Source organism: Corvus hawaiiensis, chromosome 3 (assembly GCF_020740725.1).
Source record: "Corvus hawaiiensis isolate bCorHaw1 chromosome 3, bCorHaw1.pri.cur, whole genome shotgun sequence".
NCBI lineage: Eukaryota > Metazoa > Chordata > Aves > Passeriformes > Corvidae > Corvus > Corvus hawaiiensis.
This window is the reverse complement of record NC_063215.1, coordinates 111209974-111231504: the sequence shown is the minus strand read 5'-3', so window position 1 is coordinate 111231504 and position 21531 is coordinate 111209974. Positions and strand designations below refer to the sequence as shown.

Genomic DNA, 21531 nt, shown 5'->3' with positions numbered 1-21531 from the left:
AAAAATGGTTACAAAATGCAGAGATTCATGTCCACACTGAACACGTGACCCTGAAGACATGCATGGTTCCAGCATACATGTGTGTTCTCCAGTGCATGAAATCAGGAGGCAGGAATTTACCATAAGTCACTGAAGGTCCATAATGGCTATTTAAAATAAAATATCTCTTCTGGATCATCTGATCCTGCTGCCACTGCCTTCAGTGGGGCTGAATCAGGCAGTTATCATCAGTGCCATGTAACTCCTCCCTTTCAAACCATCCCTCCAGCCATACTTTGCAAAGCTGCAGCCAAATAATTATCATGTGTAAAAGTACGTGCAGGAGGGGATGAAATTCTCTTCCTAAACATAGCTTACAGCACATCCATTTAAGTGTAAATGCTGGGGTTTCTAGACTTGAAGAGAAAAACAGAATCAAAGGCAAATGTTTACCTGCCATGGATCTGGAGGTTTCCTTCACAGTCTCTGCAACTTAAGCCAAGTACTCCTGGTTAGGGAAGTGAAGCTTATTTTTCAGAATGTCATCCATTTGCTATTTTCTAAATAATTCTTCTTGGTCACACTAAACCTTAAATTAACCCCGACTCCCACCCGCTTGCAATTTTAGCACGATGGCATTAACTGCAGAAGGAACAAAAAAAGCCCTTCAGCTGCCACTTTAGCATGCCCCATATCTTGGATTGTTTTTACTTTCAGCTTTTAAGGTCAGAACACGCATCCAGCAATAACCAGCCCTTTTTTTCCCCCTAAGAGACTGGAGAGTCTACTGTCTAAAACAAGGGAGTTCTGTGAGCATGATCAAGCTTGTGCTTTTGGTCTTGTAGGTGTGAAGCTCTCATAACCTGGGCTTGCTTTTCTGGGCTTTGTTAAGCCTGGCAGGAAACACTGCTGGGGATGCAGCTGGCAGTGAGCACCTGGAAGGCCTTGCACCCAGTACCTGCAAATGGCAGCTTCTGTTACCACAGCTTCTGTTAACGACCACACACAGAGCAGACCTGTGAGTCTTCATTCCCTTCTAGATGGATCTGGAATCCATACTGGAGTATATGTACAGTCCCCAAAGGTTTTTGTGTGGAATGACTAATTACTTTTCTCCTTAGAACTGGGCAGGGAAGCATAATGTGTCTGTGATTACCAGAACATAAAAGGAGCATAGGATTATTTTCCATGGGAATCCTTGGGAACATCTTGGAGGGTGGCTGTCTAAGGAGGTGTTCTCTGCAGGACCATTAAACTCTCCTCCCAGTTTCTTCATCATGTGCTGCGACTTATCCCAAAGCTATTCAGTGGTGCATGGGGTTAATCATGAACCTTCTTTAGCTCTAACTCTCCACCTCTGAGTCCTTCCAGGACACTCATAAGCCATGTGCTATATTTGCCTAGCTGGAGTTGTTATGAGGATGTTGACACAAGGGAAAATATCTGCCTGGGGAAGAGGGTGGACTGGCACCCTTTGAAATTAAATATGGCCAAGCATCTGCAAAGGACTGAGTGGGTCAGTGTCACTAAGCAGTGCTGAAGCAAAGGGCTGGGTAAATGAGGATACAGGCAGGGTACATACAACTCATTTCCCCTGTGTACCATACACCATTAAACATCCGACCCAGCCATGTCAGCATTTCCATATTTCAAAAGCTTAATTTAACTCCAGAAGCCTTTCCTGATTGATACCTGTGGGGGGGTTTCTCCCACAGCCAGGTCTGGACTGGGTAAACCTGCAATTATAACCACTCAGACACTGAATAGGACCCTGTAGTCACAGCAAGACACCAGGTGAGAAAAGGAGGTCAAGCCACAAAAACTGGTTTTGCCAAAGTAGTCAGTCAACTGTTCATGTCACCTGCTGAGGCTGATCAAAGAGCTCTGCAATAAAGGGGATGTGGGTGTTCAGAGGGGATGGTCTCACAATAGCTGTGAGAGAAAGGGAGGAACACCCAAGTGAAGTTTGGCTATCAGAAGGCAGCTTTCTGAAATACGCTTAAAGGTTTAAACCTAATTCAAATAACCCCCAAGGAGGGGAGGAAAAGGTATGCACAGCTCCAGTGTTTTTCCGAGATCCATCCACTTTTGTGCTCCCTGAAGTAAAACCAGATTATTTGGCATCTGTCCGTTCAGTTCCCATGAGGCCCTGGAAACAGCTGTATCAAAAATGCAGAAACCTCTCAAGGGTGGAAAGGCATCTCAAGAGAAGAGCAGCCCTTCCCTCATGCCAAAAGTAGCCTGGATTTAGGACTAATCCTGAGGTTGCAGTCACACTTGCAAAGTTCCTGCACACTTATTTTTCAATTTGGTGGGCCAGGGCATGCTGAGCCAGGAACGCACAGGAGCAAAGCACTGCTGCAGAACTGGCAGCATGCTGTAAGTGAAGGTTTTGTAGCAGTTTTTCCTGCCAAGCATTCAGCACAAAAAGGTATGCAAAAAGTTCAAGAAGCAGTTGTGGACCCATCTCTTGTTGAGTCCATGCCAGGGACTTGACTCTAGTGGGACTCCCAAAACCATCATCCTCACCACTACGTATGAAGGAATCGCCCCCATCAACACTGCTGTCTCGCTAAACCTGCTAATGCCACCCTCTCACCAGGGTGGAATTTGGGAGTGGGAAGGCTGAAGTGTTGAATGCAAGATTAGAGCATTTTCCTGCTATCTGCATCACAAAGACAATGTGTCATGTGCTTGGGAGACTACAATTTAGGTTTGTTATCATCCCTTTATATCAAAAGGAAGTTATGCACACAAAGGAAACACCAAACCACCATGTCAGGGGGGCTATAAATCACTTACTGCTGAATATTAAGAGGGCAACAGTGCCCAGTAGGAAAGCAAACAAGGTTTTTGAAAGGAAAGCAAGGGCTTTGAAAATAATGCTTTTCCTCGTCATCTCCCCATTTCAATAAACTTTGATTTTATTTTGGGAGAGGATGAAGGAGAGCATGAGGTTTGATGAACACAGCTACAAATGACACCAGATTTGTCCCACAGGAATGACTCATGCCTGACTGCATGCACTGGTCAGTGCCTTCCCAGCCATCAGCACAGTCATTGCTGTTGCCCAAGACGATCCCATGGTGTCCAGGAAAGCCATACAGGCAACAGCACCGACATCGCCTAAACGTTGCCACTTTCTGTCCTAGTAAAATACAGGTTTACAAAAACCAAAAAATGGAGAAGTGGGATAGTCAGACCATCTGGCAGCAAGGGCCCTTTCTGCTTGCCTGCTCTGGTCTTACCAGCCTCCAAAAGGACATCCTGGGAAGACTGCAAGGAGCTCTCCACATCCTCTTGCCCTGCAGATGCCCAAAAGGATCCCAACAATTCTCCAAACCACATGTGGAAATCCCACTCCTGCTGAAAAAAGACTTAGTGTTTCCAAACTTTGTGACCTCCCAGAAAGTGTCAGCCCTGAAAGACTTTACTCTGACTGCAAATGTTGCAAATTGTTTCTGTAGCTCTTAAATTCTGAGCAATTACGATGGGGCAAAACACGGATGTAATCACTGCTTTTAAAATATGATTGCTGCTTGAAAGAATTATTGGGGAGGGGGGGTAATTGTCTGGAGGATGGCATGATTCAGGACTGCTGACTTCCACTCCTCACTCATTCAAAGTCACCAAGTGAGTCAGTGGAAAAATCATTGAATTGAGCACAGTCAACAGGGTACCAACATTCATATTTAGGTTCCTAAATCAACAGTGTGGAAGATTTCAGCTCCAAGGCTGAAAGGTTTTACAAGTGAGAGTAAGTGAAGGTAGAAGGCTACATTGCAAGCCTGCAGTAAACGCCATCCTAAACTTTGACGCTTCAAATTCCAGTGGTTCTCACCCTAAGTAAGTGCTAGCTAAAGGGGTAACAGCACTCAGGGAAGTTTATTCCAATCCAAGCAGACTCAAGGTTCTCTGCAACAGCTGAAGTATCACTCTGCAAAATAAATGTTTCTTTTGAATATAAAACACAGGACAGTCATAGCAGGCAAATCGTTAGTATGCAGGAGCTGCTGCCTTGAAGCTCTGCCACCAAAGGCTAATTAATTCTAGGTAACGATTGCATCACAGGGAAGCGCTATTCTGTGTCTGAGCAGAAGCTCTGTATACAAACAACACAACACACAAACAGAAATCACACCTCTGAGAGAGAGCCTTTTCATTCAGAAAAGTCAGTCAGCTCAAACACGCTACTTACAAGAACCGGCACAGTAACCTGAATATTAGAAAACTAAAATTCAATTCTTCGGTGAAAGTAATAGTAAGAGGGTTGTGCAGTGAGTGAGAGAAATCATTAAGAGAATAAATCACTTAGCAGCTTGCAAACTGGCAGGACAGTGAAAGCAGAGATCAAATAAGAGATCTTGCAAATCCACAGGAAATGACTCAAGAAGCTAGATCAAGTAAAACTTCAGCTTCCAAGCCTCAGATACATTTGCTTCTTGCCATCGGGGTAAATATGTGCACACACAACATAAACACATAAAAATACATCCAGATCACACAGACAAGCTCTCAAGTATTAATCAGACAGTGATTGATTAATACCCAGTCCTCCTCAGAGGTATAACCATTATAATGGCCTTTTAATTACATGATTGTGCCCTGGGTTTTTCACATGGCTATAACTCTCCCCATATTCTGCTTCTGTAGTAACCAACTGCTAAATACCACACTCCCCACTTCAGGCACATCAATGTTCCTGCTAATCACAGAAATTTTTGGCATGAAAGATTTTGAGCATGTTAGAAGTCTATGCAATCTCAGCATCCTTTGGGAAAAAAAAAAAGACATAGGATGGGTGGAAATGTCAAATCATTACATCTGGTCTTTTATTGTACAACAGCTGAAGACGTTCCTACCATTTCCTTGCCCCCGACCCCTTACTCCTGCCCTGACACTTCCTTTTGCTGCCAGCTCAGCTTTTCCAAGATGTTTATCATGCCATTCTGCAAGCTGGATCCTTGAATAACTTTCCAAAAGAAAGAGGCATTGGGGGGTATTATTAGCTGGGACCATTTAGCAGATCCAGCAGTGTCACTCCTCAGTGGGGGATGCATTAACACAGCCGAGGGGGTGACAAACTGTGATTTGCAAAGGAATGGGTGGGAAGGGGGTGGGGGGACAGGCAGCATTGCCACCCAAAAGAGCACCCACAGTCTGCCAAGGGGAGAGCAGCAGGCTTGCACTCTCACACATTATCTGGTGTTATGGCCGAACCTCTAGCAGTGACTGGAGCATTACTATAATATTGTGCCACAAAGCTGCAGATTCTGGTACCACCTCCAAAGGCCATGCTGCTTCTCCCTGGGGAGAAGACCTCAAAGCTTTCATCAGCTCTTGCCTCTATCTCATTACTAGCAGTCCACAGATTTCTCTCCGGGATTCCATTTCTGTTCCTGAAAAGAAAATTTACAGCACTTAGAAACTGAAACCCAGCGGAGCAGAAACACAATTTCCACACCAAAATCTGAAAGCCCCTTTAAGACTAAATACCATAGACTAGACTTGAAAGATAAATCAGTATGTGACTCCCTTAGGAACTGCAGCCATATTGAGACTGAATATCCCTATGCAGTGAGAGCAGAGATGGCACATCTCCCTACCTTCAGTGGGAAAGGGATGCTGCAGTGGAGCGGCCTGCAAAAGCTGGAGGGCAAGGTGATGTGCTTAGGTGGTACAGACACATTTCTTCTCCCAGGATTGCCTGATCACAGAGGACCTGATGGAGTAAGCAAACCCAAAACTCACAGCTGGTTCCTCAGCTTCATGAGCCAAACTTTCTTTTCCATAGTTGGCTCTTGTTACCCCTCCTCTGTGGACCAAGCAAGTCCTGAGGGCAGATCTCATGCTGTATCTACGAACACAAGTTGGGAGAGTGTTTACAGTTATGACACTGTTCATTGCAGCAAAAAACATTTGAACTGACCTACGAGAAAAGTTGTATGATGTTACAAGCGTGCTAGCTAGCATGCACCCCACAGCAATTCTGAATGTGACTCTAAGGGGCGATTTGAGCTCTTGTAGAGGGCAAGGTGGGGTGGGAAGAACACAAGGGTGGTGAGAAAACAGCACCTGAACCTCGGGATGCACTGCTGTGGGGGCAACATTGGCTCCCCAGGCTTCTTTACTGACCATCTGCCAGACCACTCACTGGGCACACAGCACCACAGTACGGAAACGCTTCCTGGGGGTCTTATCAGCCACGATGAGGAGCTGCACAGAGCCAGGCTGCCCTGGGCTGGGCCAAACCCAACCAAGCGGAGCCAGGCTGGGCTGAACCCAGCCACCCTGGGAGATGTCAGGTTGAGGTGAGCCACGATGTCCAGAGAAGGTCAACAAAGTTGATGACGGGTCTGGAGCACAAATCTCATGAGGAGCGGCTGAGGGAGTGGGGGTTGTTTAGCCTGAGAAAAGGAGGCTCAGGGGTAACCTTATCACTCTACAACTACCTGAAAGAAGGGTGTGGCCAGGTTGGGGTTGGCCTCTTCTCCAAGTCAACCAGCGACAGGACAAGGGGATACACTCTTAAGCTGTGCCAGGAGAGGTTTAGGTCAGACATTAGGTGGAATTTCTTCATAGAATTGGTTATTAGACATTGGAATAGGCTGCCCAGGGAGGTGGTGGAGTCACTGTCCCTGGAGGTGTTTAAGGGAAGACCAGACGTGGAACTCAGTGCCGGGGTCTGACTGACACCGTGGTGTTCGGTCATAGGTTGGACTCGATGATCTCAGAGGTCTTTTCCAACGTAATCGATGTGACTTTGAGCGCGGCCCGGCACGGCTGAGCCAGGTCTTGCTAGGTCCGGCTGCGCAGGGCTGAGCCGGACCGGGTGAAGCTGAACCCGGCGAGCCGAGCCGAGCCGGGCCGGGCCGTATGGCACAAGCCGCAGCTGGGCGGGCCCCGCCGCTCCAGCCCGGCCGAGAGCAGCGCTGGGTGGCGGGCGGGGCGCGGGGGCTGCGGCGCGGGGGGCGGCGCCGGCGGGCGGAGGCGAACGCGGCGGGACCGCACCCCGGGCGCTGCGCTGCGCCGCGCCGCGGGGGCTCGGGGGGCCGGGCCGGGGCGGCGCCACAGCCGGCCGCGTCTCCTCCTTCCCCGCCGCCGTCGCTGCGGCTCCCTCCCTCCTCCCGCCCGGGTCCGGCGCTGCCCTGCCCGCTCCCGGCGGCCGCGGCAGCGCCGCCGCTTCCTGCCGGGGCTGCCCGCTCCCTCCCTCCCTGCTCCGCCGCCCCCCGCGGCGCCCCGCCATGGCGTGATCGCGGCCATGGGGCTGGCCCGGCGCCGCCGCCTGCCCCCGGGCGCTGCGCCGCTCCCCCGGGCCCGGACCCCGCGCCGCCGCCGCCGCCGCCGCGCCCCGCCGCGCCCCCGCGGCGCGCTGACCGCCGCCTCTCCTCCTCCTCCTCCTCCTCCTCCACCCCTGGCCGCCGCCGCCCGGCGACGAGTGCGGCCGTAGTCCCCCCTTCTCCCCCCCCCCCCCGCCGCCGCCCGCGCTCCCGCGCCGTCGGGCCCGGCGCGGCCGCCAGCCCCGGCCCGCCGCGGCGCGGCCTCCCTCGCCATGTGAAGCTCGGGAAGATGCGGAGGCGCAGCCCGGCCGCCCGCGGCGAGGGATGAGCCTAGACGGGGAGAAGATGACCGAGGAAGCCTACCCTGACGAGTGAGCGGGGCCGGGGGCGGCGGGCGGGCGGGGGGGACGGTAGAGGGGGCAGCCTTTGTTGCCCCGGCGGGAACCGGTGCGGGTCGCTCACCCCCCGCACCCCGTGCACGGACGGACAGACGCACCGGCCGCGGGCGGACAGAGGGACGCGGACACGCGCGTTCGTGTGCGCGCCGCCCGCCCGCGCATCCGCCATTTCGCGCTCCCCCCGGGCCGCGCTCATTTGCATACGGCCCTTTCATTCATAAAAACCCCCGGGAGGGCGGCGCGGCCCCGCCGGGGTGCGGAGCCCCGGGGCACCGCGGAGAGGGGGCGCAGCCCCGCGCCGCCGCCGCTCCCCGCCCCGGCCGAGGGGCTCGGGGCGCCCGGCGGGGGCGGTCGGAGGCGGAAGCGGCTGCGAGGGGGGAGGTGAGCGGTGTGCGCCCCCACCCCGCAGCCCCGGGCCTGGAGGGGGTCGGGACGCGGAGCTGGGGGGGTACACACGACGTCGCGGATCCCCGCCCCGGCCGCCGCCGTTTTGTGAATAGGAGGGCGGCCGCCGCCGTCGTCACATGACGCCGCATTCATAAACCCGGTCACCGGCGGCCTCCCCATTCACCGTCACCCCCCGCCGCCCACCCCCGTTCCGCAGCCCTCCCGCCACCTCCCCACTAAGAAACCCCCCGAGAGGCCGCACCGTGGCTTTCAAAATGCCTGGCGGTGCCCTTTTCCCTTTTTTAATGCTTTCTTCCCCAAAATAAAACCTAAAGCTATTGCAGCGGAATGGCAGGAAGGGCTCTTTCACGCCGTGCTGGCCCAAGGGCTGTTCCTGGCTATCTCCTTCGGGGTTTTGACAGTCAAGAGGAATGACTCACTGGCGTGCAGGACTGGGTTGGTGCCAAGCGCCATAGGATGTACCGTGCTTTAAAACGACTCCTTGCAGGGCTTATAAAGCAGCCTAAGAACTGTGCAACTTTTTGGCTCGGTTTTGAGGTCCGAAAAAATCATAATTGGTGGTATGTGCCACGCTTACACCTTCATCATGGTAAACTTATTTTAGGGCGATTTACTGGAGAAATATGAGTGGTGAAGGAAATGGCTTCTGCCCCCAACGTGCATGTTGAGAGGAATTGTTATTTTGGCAGCTCTTAATGAAGAGACTATAAATACGTGTTTATATGTAGCTTCTGAAATTGTGGTTATTTTGAAGATGGTAAGGTTCTTGCAACAAGAAAAAAATACCCAAAACAAACAAGCAAAAAAAGACAAACCAAAAAAGAAGTGGTTGAGATTCTCACATGCATATTACCATGACCTAACAGGCTGGAAAAACGTGGCCAGCTCATTTCCAATAAAAACCTTCTGGTTCTTCATTTGGTTTGGTTTTTTTTTTTTTTTGACTTTGTAAATTGCATGAGAGGAAGAGAAGTGGGTCCTTGTCTCTGCATTTGAGAACACGAGGCCAACTGTAACCCAGTTCAGTGGACAAAAATCTGGTGCTCACCAGCCTTTATCTTGAGGCAAGATACTGCTCTAAATGTGTTTTCCTGCAGGGCTCAGTGCAGAGGTGAGTGTTGGTGTAAAACACCGAACACTTGGCTCTGATGGTTAGCTGGGGGGGGGTTTTTTTCCCTTAATTGTAGGCTGCAGTTTGTTTTGGAGTGAATTCTTCTTCCACGTGCTGCTGCACTGCCATGCTGACAGAGGCTTCAGCTGATGATTTTCATCTGTGTGGGAGCTATTGGGTCACGCCACATCTCCTGGGGTCACCTGTCAACCCAGCAACACTATGCTTTGGTCCCTCGGAGGTGGGGAGGCTGGTGACCGCAGGGAGCCTGGTACCCAACCCATTCCCAGGCCACTGAGAGCTGTTTTGTTGGGGTCTGGGTGTGTTGACTTTCAGGGTCAGTGATGCCTTGTAGTCCTTACATCAGTGCACGTCCCAAGTGGCTCTTCTGGAGGCCGTGGTTGGGCTTGTCAGAGTTTAGTGCAGGCCTTGGCTTTGTAGGGCACGGCGAGGCGTTTTAGGTAAGCCATGGTTTCCTCTGTAAGCTCCTCGCTTCCAGCCTTGCATTGATTGATAGCGTTGCTGAAGCCGGTGACTCATGGGTTGTTTTTTCATTTCAGTGGTGGGTGAAGTGATTTGATTTTTTTTTTTTCTCCAATATATATGGTGTTAAAAGCAATAAGGACAGGCTCTCCTGATAAGTTTTCTCAAGCTGTCAGAACAATGGTAGTATAGCGTGCTATTTGCCCTAGATATCTGGCTTTAATTTGCATAGCTATTCTTGTTTCACTGAGTGCACTGTGAGCAAATGTTAACAGCCAGATTACAAAAAAAAGGACCACTGTCAGGATGCCTTTTAAAATAACCCTCTTCAAGTAAATAACAAGGAGTTCCTCCCTCCCCTTTTTTTTTTTTTTGCCTTTTTTTTAAAGTAGCTTCTTGAGAACAGCTCAATTAGACTTTGAGCTTTGAGATAGTTTATAAAACCGAGGAGGGAAACAAATAGGGCTTAGGATGCTGGAAACTCATCGGTCCCTTCAGAACTGCAGCATTTGAGATCGATACTTAGAGGTCAATTTGTCATTGCCAAGCCAGCGCCTCTTTCTGCATCTCAGCCTTTATTTCTGCTTCCCTCCTTCCCCCTCACCCAGCCCGTGCTGCCTCGCACGTTGCAGGGTGGGGGGAGAATGGGGATGCCAGGTAATAAATCAGAGGCTCGAAGCCGCCGTGCTGGGCGTAAGCGGTGAGGGGATTTCGGGCAGCGCTGCTTGCACCCAGAAGATGGGCGGCTGTGGGGGACCCTCTCCGAAACCATCCCGGATGGGCTGCCCGTGGCTTTTCCGCGGGTGAGGAGGAGAGTGGAGCTGAACCCTTAAAGTGATTTGGATATGCCCGGAGGCTGCCGCCTGCTCGTTCCGATGCATGGTTCCAAGAAAGTCACAGGAAGTAATTAAATGGAAAAGGTCAGAGAACGAGGAAGTGCTGGTCCGCAGCCTTGTGCTGCTTGGGATGGAGCCGCGATGCCCGGGCTGAGCTGTGTCCCGGGAGTGTCCCCGCCGCTCCAATGCACGCTTGGTTTATTCCAGCGAGCTGGGAGCGCTCCTGCCAAGTGTTTGCAAGTGGGACCGGTCCCCCGGAGGTTTTTAACGAGCTGGGTTAAGTGGGATATGTGTAGGGTTGCTGTGGTGGTGTCCGGGACAGCAAAGTGCAGCGTGAGATCACACCGATGCATTTTTCCAGTCTAGGGAAAGAAAATTAGACTTAGCTTGCTCTTGCTGGTTCTTTTGCTGGTCCCAAAATCTCACTTCCCTCCACCGCTGAGCAGACACCAGCGATGTTTGCTCTGAATACTGAGTCTACCAATATTGCAGTTTGCCCTTTGTGCTGAAAAAAATGTTTCCCCCCCTTCATTATCACTACATTTTTGCCCCATTCTGATGATTTTTCTGTAGATATCAAAGGCAGCTCATTCAGCTAAATTATTTTGCTACAAGTTTCAGCCAGGGAGGAAGGCATGGGACACAATGTGTGTTATGACATTATCGCTCACAAATAGGACAGGAAATGAAGGATTGCCAAAATATAACTGTTTATTTCTTGGCCTGAAAACATGCCTGTTTAAAATATGACATGTAAGTAGCTGCTTTGTTCGGTCTCTGGGAGAAGTTGTTGTTTATAAGGGAATAATAGATCTGTCAGATGAAGAAGAGGGCGAAAGAAAGACGGGATTTACCCTTTCTACTCTTTCTACTTCTGTTTTGGAAATGCCTTGATAGAAGTTGTAGGTGGAAGATGTATGGAGAGGGTGTTTGGTCAGACAACTGGAAGGGAAACCTGTGGGAAGAGGGTTGCCACAAGTGGAAGGGAGCTAGATTTTTAATTTCTCAGCACATTAGGCCAGGCTATGGCCCCATGCAGCCCATGGATAACCCAGATTCTGCACTGAAAAGGGGAAACCAAACCAACCTGCCTTTGGGCCAGAAAGTGAGGTTTTTTGGTGCAGCTCCCCTCCTTGAAGAGTGTGGTGGGGCAGTGGTGGTGGGACAGTGTTTGAGTGCGGCACAGATGCTGCACCAGCAATGGAATCATCTTTGACCTGGTTTTGCAGCCTGTTTTTTATCTCACTGAGGCACACCCTGGAGCGTGGGTTAAAAGGTAGGTTTTATCTACCTGTTTAATTAAATCCTGAGGCTGCAAACAAAAGTACGTTGTGTGGCAAGGCTCACTCTTAACATGGGCTTGGTTTGCTGTTAGCTGGATTTAAACCACAAAATTGTTTCCTGTTGGCCACCAAATTGCAGGGAGATGATGGTAGTTGTCCTCCTTCTTCTGGACCAGGCTGGAAAATAGGAGCTGAGGAGTGAGACACAACTTAACTATTGGTTTCAATCCCTCCTTTTTCTTTCTTACATGCTCTGGCATGCTTGAGGAACCGATAAATTCAATTTCCTTCCTTCCAGCAGAATGGATATAGGAACTGCTCACTACAGCAAATTCATTGAAAAATGTGGCTTTTTTGTTTTTCCTTTTTTTTCCCCCCTTTTAACAGCACGAGGTGATCTTTCTTTCAAGAGCTGTGCAGGGGTGGAGAGGGCACAAAGATCAGTGAAACTAAAAGTACAGTTCTGTAGACTGTGTTTTTGATATATGCCCTTTTTGCTAAGTGGAGCATTTGATTTTTGGAGGACTTAGGCTTCTAAAGCAGTGTAGAATTTCAAAAAGAAGTAAAATAGAAAAGGTCAGTTGACTAAAAAAAGGCACAAATAGACTGTGGAGTTGATTGACAGGAGATAGGAACTGCAGCAGGTCCCCATTTCTGTAGACTACCAAATGCAAGCAAGAAGCTGTTGTCACATAAATCCCAGCACTGGAAAGAGAGGTCTGCTCCAAGCCTGGCAGCAAGCAGAGCACGGCAGCATCTCCCAGCATCTTGCTTGCACTGGCCATTTCTTTCCACTTTGGCCATGGGTAAACTCAGCTGATGGTTTCCAATGATTTCTTTTTTTTTCTTTTTTTTTCTTTTTTTTTGTTTGTTTGTTTCTTTTTTTTCTTTGTTTCTTTTCTTAACCTATTGGTTTTCTGCCAAGATCTTCTGAGTTATCCTTCCTTCCCGTTTCTCTACCCACGTCCACCCCCTTTCCTTGTCAAATTTCCTTTAATCATTTATTTTTCTGGTGCTTGCTCAGTACTGTAAACCTGACTCTCTCAAGCTGCAGAGAAATGCAGCTGGGCTGTGCTGGCCGCCTTCTCTCTGCGTCTGACCCTCACCTTGGGTTTTGCATCAGCTCTTGGGGGTAAAGGCTGGGTGTGCCCATGTGGTTTCTCAGGATTTGGTTCCTTGCAAGGCAAGGAGAACCATCTGCTGGCCCCCACTGCTGGATGAATGGAGGGCACAGGGCTGCAGGATGGAGCTGGGGTGAGGGGCAAGCCCTGCTGATGCAGTAAGAGTAGCAAAGCAATGCCCTAATACTGCACTTCTGCCCAGCAGCACAGCAGTTTGGGGAGGTTTATCACCATCAGTCTTGGTACCCGCAAATGCTCCCAAGCTCATTTTTCTGCTCCCCCTTGATGTCAGACAAATGTTGCGTGGGCAGGTGGACATCGCCTCAAAGTCCAGGAGGCTGTCTTCACTCCATCTCCTTTTCTGTCTGCATTTCCTTTCTCCCACACTCTTGAGGGTATTCTTTTGCCTCTTGCCTGTTTTATATCTATTCCTTCATGTGTCACACTTGTCTGGAAGCAGGAATTCCACTGTCACCACAACTCATGTTCTCCTCACATCAGGGGAAGGTGATCACCATGAACCCAGTGTAGCAAAACACTGTCTACCCCATGCAGTAGATGTAGATGCTTCACCTTAAAGTAAGGTGTTTTATCAAAAGCACTATTACAAAGTCTGCTTTCAAGGCTGTTGGAGACCTTTCTGCCAACAGCCAGCAGGTTCTACCTGTTGGAGTAGGTCTACAGTGAGATTTAACCCAAATGACTGTTTTTGTCTCCAGCCTGCTTGTTCTTACAGTCTTAGAATAACTTCATTCTTTGACTTTCTTTGCTTGCAGCTTGCACTTCAAGGACTATGTTTTGGGGGTTTGTTTGTGTTCCCCCTCCCCCCTCCCCCCCCTTCTTTGTTCTCAACTCCTATGTATATAATCAGAGGAGAGATCTTGAGTCTATCAGCTGAGTATTGCTGATGGCTATTCCAGCTAGGAAGGAAACTTCTTACTGGCAGGCGTGGGGAGGAGGGTTTACGGGACTTTCTAACAACAGAAGTTGATTTCCCCATCTGTGGTGTGTTCAAAAGTGGGATTGCAGAGTTGCCCGAAGTGCTTGGACTTGGACAGCAGTGCCTGGCAAGGAGAAAAGCGTTTCATGACCTGAAGACTGCGGTGGTGATGGAGCTCGTTCCTTGCTAGGTAGAGCTTTTTGTCTGAGGTACTACAGAAATGAGGCAAAATGCAAGCCAGAAATAACATCTTCAGTGAACTACCCAAAGAATAAATGGGCTTTCAAAAGTAACATCAGGGCTCGTTACCTGTGTACATCTCTCCTTAGGAGCAAAAGTGTTTGTCTCCTGTTGAGAGTAACCATTTCCCCCTGTTTTTAAGTAGAAAGGTTGAGTTGGTCACTGTTCCACCTCTGCTGCTGCTCTTTGCCAGGCTGGCAGTGATGGTGCTGGGAGATGTGTTGTAAAACCTGATAGCGTCTTTTGATCCTGCGTATGGGAAACACATCTCCCAGCTTGTAAGGACCTGTGCTGCTGTGCAAGGACAGGAGCATGTTCTGCACATGCACTCAAGTCCAGAGGAGGTCTGGAAACACTTAGGTTGTTGGTTTTTTTAACTGCATTATACATACATCCTGTTTGGATAGTCCCATTACTTCTTTTCTTTCTAGCTAAAAGTGGCAGCTTCCCTCCTGTACGTTAAAATGTAGAGCATTGCTTGCCTGTTTGAGTAGTTGAGAGCAAGATTAGTTTCCACTGCAGTATTTGAAATACACTGAAGGCATTTGTACAGCAGTCAGTTTCAACAAAGCTTCTTCCCTAAACACTGGAGCCTTTTGCAGCACCGCAGTTTGCCTACCAGCTCCTTCCTGGTCCTCCCCTCACCTAGAGAAAAACAACATTTCTTAAATGATGTAGTTTTGTAGGAATTAAGTCCATGTTTAGGATTAGTTGATGCCACTAGCAGCAATTAGTATCTGAGCTAAAGCACACCTGTGTAATTTACTTTTTTTGTTCGAGTCTCTAGACTGTTCATGCTTTTTATTTATTTATTAATTCCCATACTGGTGGTGGAAAGCATTTTTCTGGGGGACAGACATGAGGTGAAAGAAGGGTCTCCCACAACCTTGTGTATATCTGGTTTCCTCGCTTTTAAATATTGGCAGCACTTGCTTTTCTGCAGCTGTAATGACTCCCCTAACCCATAGCACCTTGAGCAGGTCCCTGTTTTGAGGGGGATGCTGCCCAAAAAGATACCCATCATGTTCAGCCCCCTGGCTAAAAGCAGGGAGCTCAGCTTACCTCTGCTCACTGCATTTCTTTGCTGACATGTCCAAACACTCCCACCTGGGCTTCCAAGTGCTTGGAAGGCATGCTGGCTGTTTACCTGGTTTTATGAGTGGAAAGGTATGCCCTGGAGCTGAGAGAAGGTTACTAACTAATGATTCAAGTTGCAGCATAGAGGGAAGCGTGTGCCTTGCCTCAAGTTGGGACAGAACGAGGCGAGGGGCGGGTGAATAGCTGGGATCATGCCTTGGTAGCGACTGGCGTTCTGGGCGGCTCATCACTGCATCCATCTTTGTAAAACCTTGAGTGCTGTGAAGGGGAAAAGTGTCCAGGTTTTAATACTGGAGAGCTGCTTCTTTTGTTTTCCAGTGATCCAAGGGATGCCATAAAAGAGCTGCTGGAAGGCATCAGCAGACCTGGCGAGTACAGTCGGCTGCTGCTGCGGACATCTGGCTCTGGGCTTGCAGTTATTTACAAACTGTCTCGTTCTTAAAAATTATGTAGAGATCTGAATGTATTACCTGGGTTAATTTAAAGCGTGCTTGGAGGTTTTTAGATGTGTAGCTTAGTTTTTGTTCAATTACTCACTTTTGTTTCATTTATTTGTGCGATAACTGTGATGCTTGGATCTTTGCACCTCTCCATCATTCATCCATACTGTGTAGGTGAAGGTTTGAGGTCAGAAGTCCAGTGGTTCAGTGGGATGATGAATGCCTAATTTTGCCTGATGTCCCATGCAGTGGCTCTTGATGAAGTTGACAAGCTGAGAAATTCACCCTCCTCTGCTGCCAGGTTGGCTGTGGAAGAGCTGCAAGGGAGAGCACATTGCTGAAAGTGGGAGCCAAACCTAGACGTGCCTTCTCCAGTTTTCTCCACAATTTCAACAACACCGCCACCTTACATGATCATATTTCTAAAACCCAAGGTGCCTGATTCCTTAGTGCTGATTTCTTTTTAAAATCTTTATTTTCATATTTTACATTGTATTAAAAGCCCTGCTTGCCTTGGTGGCAATGGAGGGCCGGCGTACAGGAGGCCCTGTTAGATCTCAGAGTAAATCTCTGTATTTCAAGAGCTTGTTATGCTCCATGTATTTAAAGTGTGTGTGTTTATAAATTACAGAAAAGCCGCTGATACTTCAGTGGTGTGCTTTTTTATTTTAAATACTGGTGAAATTACAGCAAAAACTTTATCACTAGAGGTTTATAATGCTGCCAGCATAATTCATCTGTGACTGAAATTTGGCATGGGAGGTGTTAAGCTGGTTGCATCCCATCATTGCTTTACATGTTATTACTGTATGTATGCAGTTTGGTGGCTGTAAACATGAAAAGGGTTAGGAAATGGTATAGAGTTTTATAAAACAGTAATTCTGATACTTGAATTGCTTGAATGACCTTGTGTTTTTAAAAAGGCACCTGGTGTTTAGCTGGACTAGGAGGAAAACAGAGTGCAGAGCTTGTGTTCTGTGTTTAAAAGCAAGAATAAAAGGCTGCAGTACAATTAAGCCATTAGAGCTGCTTAAGAGAAAAATTTCCTTCTTTCTTTTCTGTGCAAGTATTTGGCATTTTGGTATAGTAATACTTCATGAGTGTATTGAATGGCTGGAAAATTACTAAGCAGTGCTGGAGATGAGCTTCCGCTTGTTATCTGAAGGAAGTGAAATGTAGAGTTAACCAGATTGGTTAAAAACAATAAATAAAATGGAAAAATTTAAGGGGTATTGATAGGAGAGAGGGGCAGGCTGGTGTGGAGAGGGAACTGGAGGTGCACAGAGAGTGTGATCTCACAAATGCAGTCAGGAAGTTCTAGAAATACCCTTTATAAACACTGCATCCTACAGGAAGAACCTAAAAGCCCAAATAAACCATTTCCCCTGTGCCTATGTATACATAAACTCCACTGGTTTGGAAGATCTTATCAGGTCAGTGATGTGCCTTTTTACAGTAGTTCCTAAGACAAGTTACATGATAAATATCAACTTTTTTTTTTAGCTGTTTATCAGGTTTGTTTGTGCTTTTATCAATTATTAAAGTCTGTGTCTCCGTCCCCCTTACCCAGAAGTCCTAAACCTTCCCAGGTCAGTCTGCCTGGATAAGTGACCATTTTTGGTTAATATCCTTACAGACTCAGAGTTGTGCGGATGGGCAGAGTCAGGAGGAAGGTGAGGGATTTTATCTGTTCGACTTGATGTGTACATGGGGGAGGATGATCTTCCCCCACCTCAAAGTTATGATTATAGGAATGTGGTACGTGTAGAAATTGTTAGCAGACAGCAGATACAGGGGAGACAGAAATAGGCTTATTTTGATGCTTTGGATTGAACTGCAAAAGAGTTTGTTGATCGTGGGATTGCCATGGCCATCTCGCATGATGCTGGGCTGGATGATGTTAAAATATGTGTGCTTGCCTTACTCTGATGTTTTTACCCAACTTCTCTCCTGTGCTTGCCCATTAAAAATCTTCTTGCTTCTCTCCCAGGCTTATTACTGGGTCCTAGGAATAATTGTGTGCCCAGAGGCCAGGATCAGGATCTAGCCAGGGTCTCCCAGTGTTTGGGTGTGGAGATAGCAGTTGGTGTGCCGGTGACCTCAGCTGTGCTGATCCTCCCCCAGTGAGTAGCTGAGTAGCCCTTTAAAATCACAGCCTATGAATGAAAAGAATTACAGCTTAACAAAGTCTGCCACCAACCATTCATTTGGTTTGGTTCTGCATGCGTGCCTTTAAAAAAGAGTCCTGAAATAAATTTCCAGTGCCTGCAGAAAAGCCCCCTCTTCATTCCAAATCCCCATAAGCAGCAAGAGCGACTGTTCCCTAGAGTTAGCAGCCACATGGACTATTTTAGAAATGGTCCTGAAGATCCATAAATTAAAACACAAAAAGCCCCCATCTGAGGCATTTTTAGCCTGGTTTGACTATGGAGCACTGAAATTCTGCAGTGCTTAGTGCTTCTACATCCATGTACTCTATATTTTCTAGTTAGGAGAGCTCTGGGTGAACTGTAGACTGGGTTAATTTGTTGATAAAATTTGCTGTTCTGCCCAAAAGTTATTAAATAATACATCTAGCAGCTTTGTTGCTGGTTGGGATGTTTGGTGGTTTGTTTTTTTTTTCCTCCTTCCCTTTTCTATATCCCTAAGGAAGCGTGAGCTACCTTTATCAGAGTATTGCTGGAATAGCTTCCCCAACCTTTCATAAGGTCAAATAAAAAAACAAACAGCCCTTCATAAGTGAAGGAAGGGATGAGGAAAGAAGGGTGTTTGTGTACACTTTCCCATTCATGTTTTAAAGAGAAAATATATAAACTTCTGGAGTCAGTGCCGCGTATCTCGTGCGATTATAGGAGTTGAGAGTTGGAAGCTTAATTTGCATTCTCAGTGCTGACTTAAACAAAACCAAAGGGGAATAGCAGTGAGCAGGAGAGCACTTTGCTGCTTTGGGTTTGCCTCTCTTGGCCAAATGCACTCCATGTTCTGCAGTGATTGAAGCAATAAAATCACAGGGTGCTTTTGCTAATCCCTTCTCTTTGGATTGTGAGTGCAGCTAAGGTTTCTGTGTTGATTTGGTGTAAGGTGATACAGAGGAGAAAATATGTCCTTTGTTCCAGCACTTGAATGTTGAGATTTTAAAAGGCATACCTTTTGTGCAAATTTCATATAAAGAAAAAAAAAGTAATTAAATATTATTAGACTGTTTTCCTCTTTTGCTTGCTCTCTGCTGCAGGAATGGGAGGAATATTTTCTAAGGAGACAGGTTTTGTGGTTCTGCGTGAGTTTAGTACCCTCCTGAACATTGTCAACTGCAAGTAGTGCTTGCCTGTACATATCTTAAGAAGGAAAAAGTTGCTCTGATTTCTGTGCTTGGGGTACGAATGGTAGAGGTGGGACTGAAAATGAGCATTCCTGGTTGGACATTCTTCAGATGATCTTCACTTTGGGTCACAAGCAGTGAACCCTGGCTATACCTGCTCATAGTGTGGGTGTTTAAAACAGCCAGGTGCTGCCTTTGTCCAGTATTAAAGAAACCCCTGCCCTTACAGGGGTAAGCAAGGGTTGGAAAACCCAACTGCTTTGCAAGAGGCATCTGGCTCTGTCATCTCTGACCAGTTGTCTATGGAACAGTTAGAGGCAATACATAGCATAAGCTTTTTGTTGTGATTAATGCTGTAAAGAACTCACTAATGGGCCCCAGAGATCTTGCTGAAAGCTGCTGCTGGTGGTTGCAGGGAAGATGCCCGTGTTTGGAAGAGGTTGTCTCTTGAAATGGTCAGCATTAACTCTCCTTCAGTTGAGAACTGAGCATCAAAGACAGATCTTTCACATCCTCTCTTATCTTAATATGAAAGTGACTCTCCAACTCTTAGCATGCGTTAAAAAATACTTGGTAAATAGCTACTGATGTTACTTCTGGGTGTGGTTAGCACTGGATTTATTTTACAGTGGATGTTGAAGTAAACATCCCTGTGTGTAATGAGAGCAGTGGGGAGAAGAGGCAAGAATGGAATGGCAGAGAATTTTATCTTAATTGGTGATGGGTCAGCAGAAGAAGTACTATTTTTTTGGTACTGATTAATTTCATATCATGGTTTTATTAACTGCCATGATGTGAATTTGGGCCAGCTGGGTCACCCTTTGCTACAGAGGGCACAAGGAGGTGGTGACTATTTTTCGTAGACCAATAGAAGTGAATCTTCTTTGTGTCTGCAGATGGTGTCTTCCAGTGTTAGATGGTGAGAATCTTTGTTAGCTTATTGTTGAGGGGTGCATTCCTTACCAGATACAAAGCACCTGGCTGTTTTCTTACCTGTTAAGCCGTATCATGTCTTATGTTCTGCATTCTGCACTCTTTTAAGCTCTTGTTTCCTTAGGTGGATGGAATAAATGTTGAACCCCTTTCCTCGACTTCTGCCAGGAAGAAACTTGTGCTGCTCCCTAAACTTCTGAGTAAAGCCAGCTTCTCAGGACAGAAAAGGGAAACTCCTTGAGAGCACTCTCCAGCTTCGAAATGCCCCACATAAAAGCACGTTTGTACATTTTGTTACACGAAGGAATTCCTGGCCTTACCCAGCCCTAAGTAAATAGCCAGGGAGAGGCAACTGAAGCATGACGGGTGGCGGTGGTTGGAGAGCAGGGACGTGCGGTGTGGAAGTCTGCGGTGCAAAGCAAACAATGCAGGGACCCGTGCTGTGTTCTACAGAAATGGTGGTGGTGTTAGGAGAAAACTGTCCAGTGCCAAAACCTCTCCTCAAGATCACATGCAGCAAGTACAGAAAATGCTGAAAAGTTTGTTGAATTTTTTTTTTTTTTTTTTAATCCATAGGTAAATTTTCCTGTTTCAAGACACTTGAAAATTACAAGTATTCACTGATGAAAGAAGTAATCCCTTTGGGGTGTTTTGCTGATTTGATGTTTAGCTTGAAATTCTGGGCAGCAAAAAACTTGGAAAGTTTATCTTTTTTTCGAAGTCGCATTATTTAAGGTCCAGGGAAGTCCTACCTGTAAATTGCCAGAGCTGTCCTTAGAGCTCCCTAGGTTAGTGAGATGGCAGAAAACTAAGGAGGGTTTTCCTTGGATGGCTTCAATGGGATTGCCCTTGGTTGAGCACCTGTTTCAGGCATCTCTTGCTGTATAATTCATAAAGGGGATTTAGAAACTCCTTTGACACCAGAGGGAAGGCTTTGAAACCCAGGAAGAAACATATGACTGGAGAGAGGGCGAAGTGTGGCTTGTTGGAAGGTGCTGTGTTCCAGGGAACATGAATGAGTTTCTTCAGTTAATTGGATAAAGACAAGTTGAAAGGTTTGTTCTTGTTTACAGCTTATATATGTTCTTGCTATTTTATATTTAACTTATTCTGAAAACTAAACCTTAAATAAGGAAATAGCTAAAAGGCTAAAATCCAGTCTCTGTATATTCATTTTATTTTGGAACATTTTAAATATAGGAACTTCTTCTGCAGCACTGTAGCTTTGTCATGCATGAGCTAATTAAGATGTTAAATATACTAACCTCTTCTGTGCTTAAAAAAGATCCTTGCTTCTGTATGTGATGACTTCCCCTCTGCAGGATAAGCCTTAGTTTTGTCAAGAGTGCCTTGTTGGCAGCTCCAAGGCTTGTGCAGGCTGTGTCCCCACGTTGCATAGCACAGCACTCTTGGCTTGTGTTGTCCATGGCTGTACCTCTAGTTTTGTGAACACTTCTTGACATTCAGCGCTGCTCTGCCTTATGGGTCATGCATATACTAGTCAGCTCATGTCATGAAACAGAGTGGATTTTTGTTTTATTTTTGTTTCTTTAGCTAGGCAGCGTGCTGACTCTGTTCTTCCTTTTGGCTAAAATTAAACCTTCTCCCCACCCCACACTGCTCTCCCACCCTTGGACTTCCATTACAAAAGGCATGAGAGAC

General features: G+C 47.4%; 1 protein-coding gene and 1 long non-coding RNA gene across 2 annotated transcripts in view; one reads left to right on the top strand and one right to left on the bottom strand.

Annotated features, from left to right (window-relative positions):
• Nucleotides 1-4546: 4546 nt before the first annotated feature.
• On the bottom strand, nt 4547-7900 carry LOC125323683. Its single transcript, XR_007202606.1, has 3 exons — nt 7623-7900; nt 5586-5701; nt 4547-5378 (listed from the first exon to the last, which is right to left on the bottom strand). It is a non-coding gene; the product is annotated as an uncharacterized LOC125323683 (long non-coding RNA).
• Nucleotides 7468-21531, top strand: part of SPRED2 (sprouty related EVH1 domain containing 2) — a 59905-nt gene continuing 45841 nt past the window's right edge. Inside the window, exon 1 of the mRNA XM_048298849.1 lies at nt 7468-7630. Within this exon, the coding sequence (XP_048154806.1) occupies nt 7584-7630 (47 nt within the window). The 5' untranslated portion in view covers nt 7468-7583. The remainder of the gene's footprint in view (nt 7631-21531) is intronic.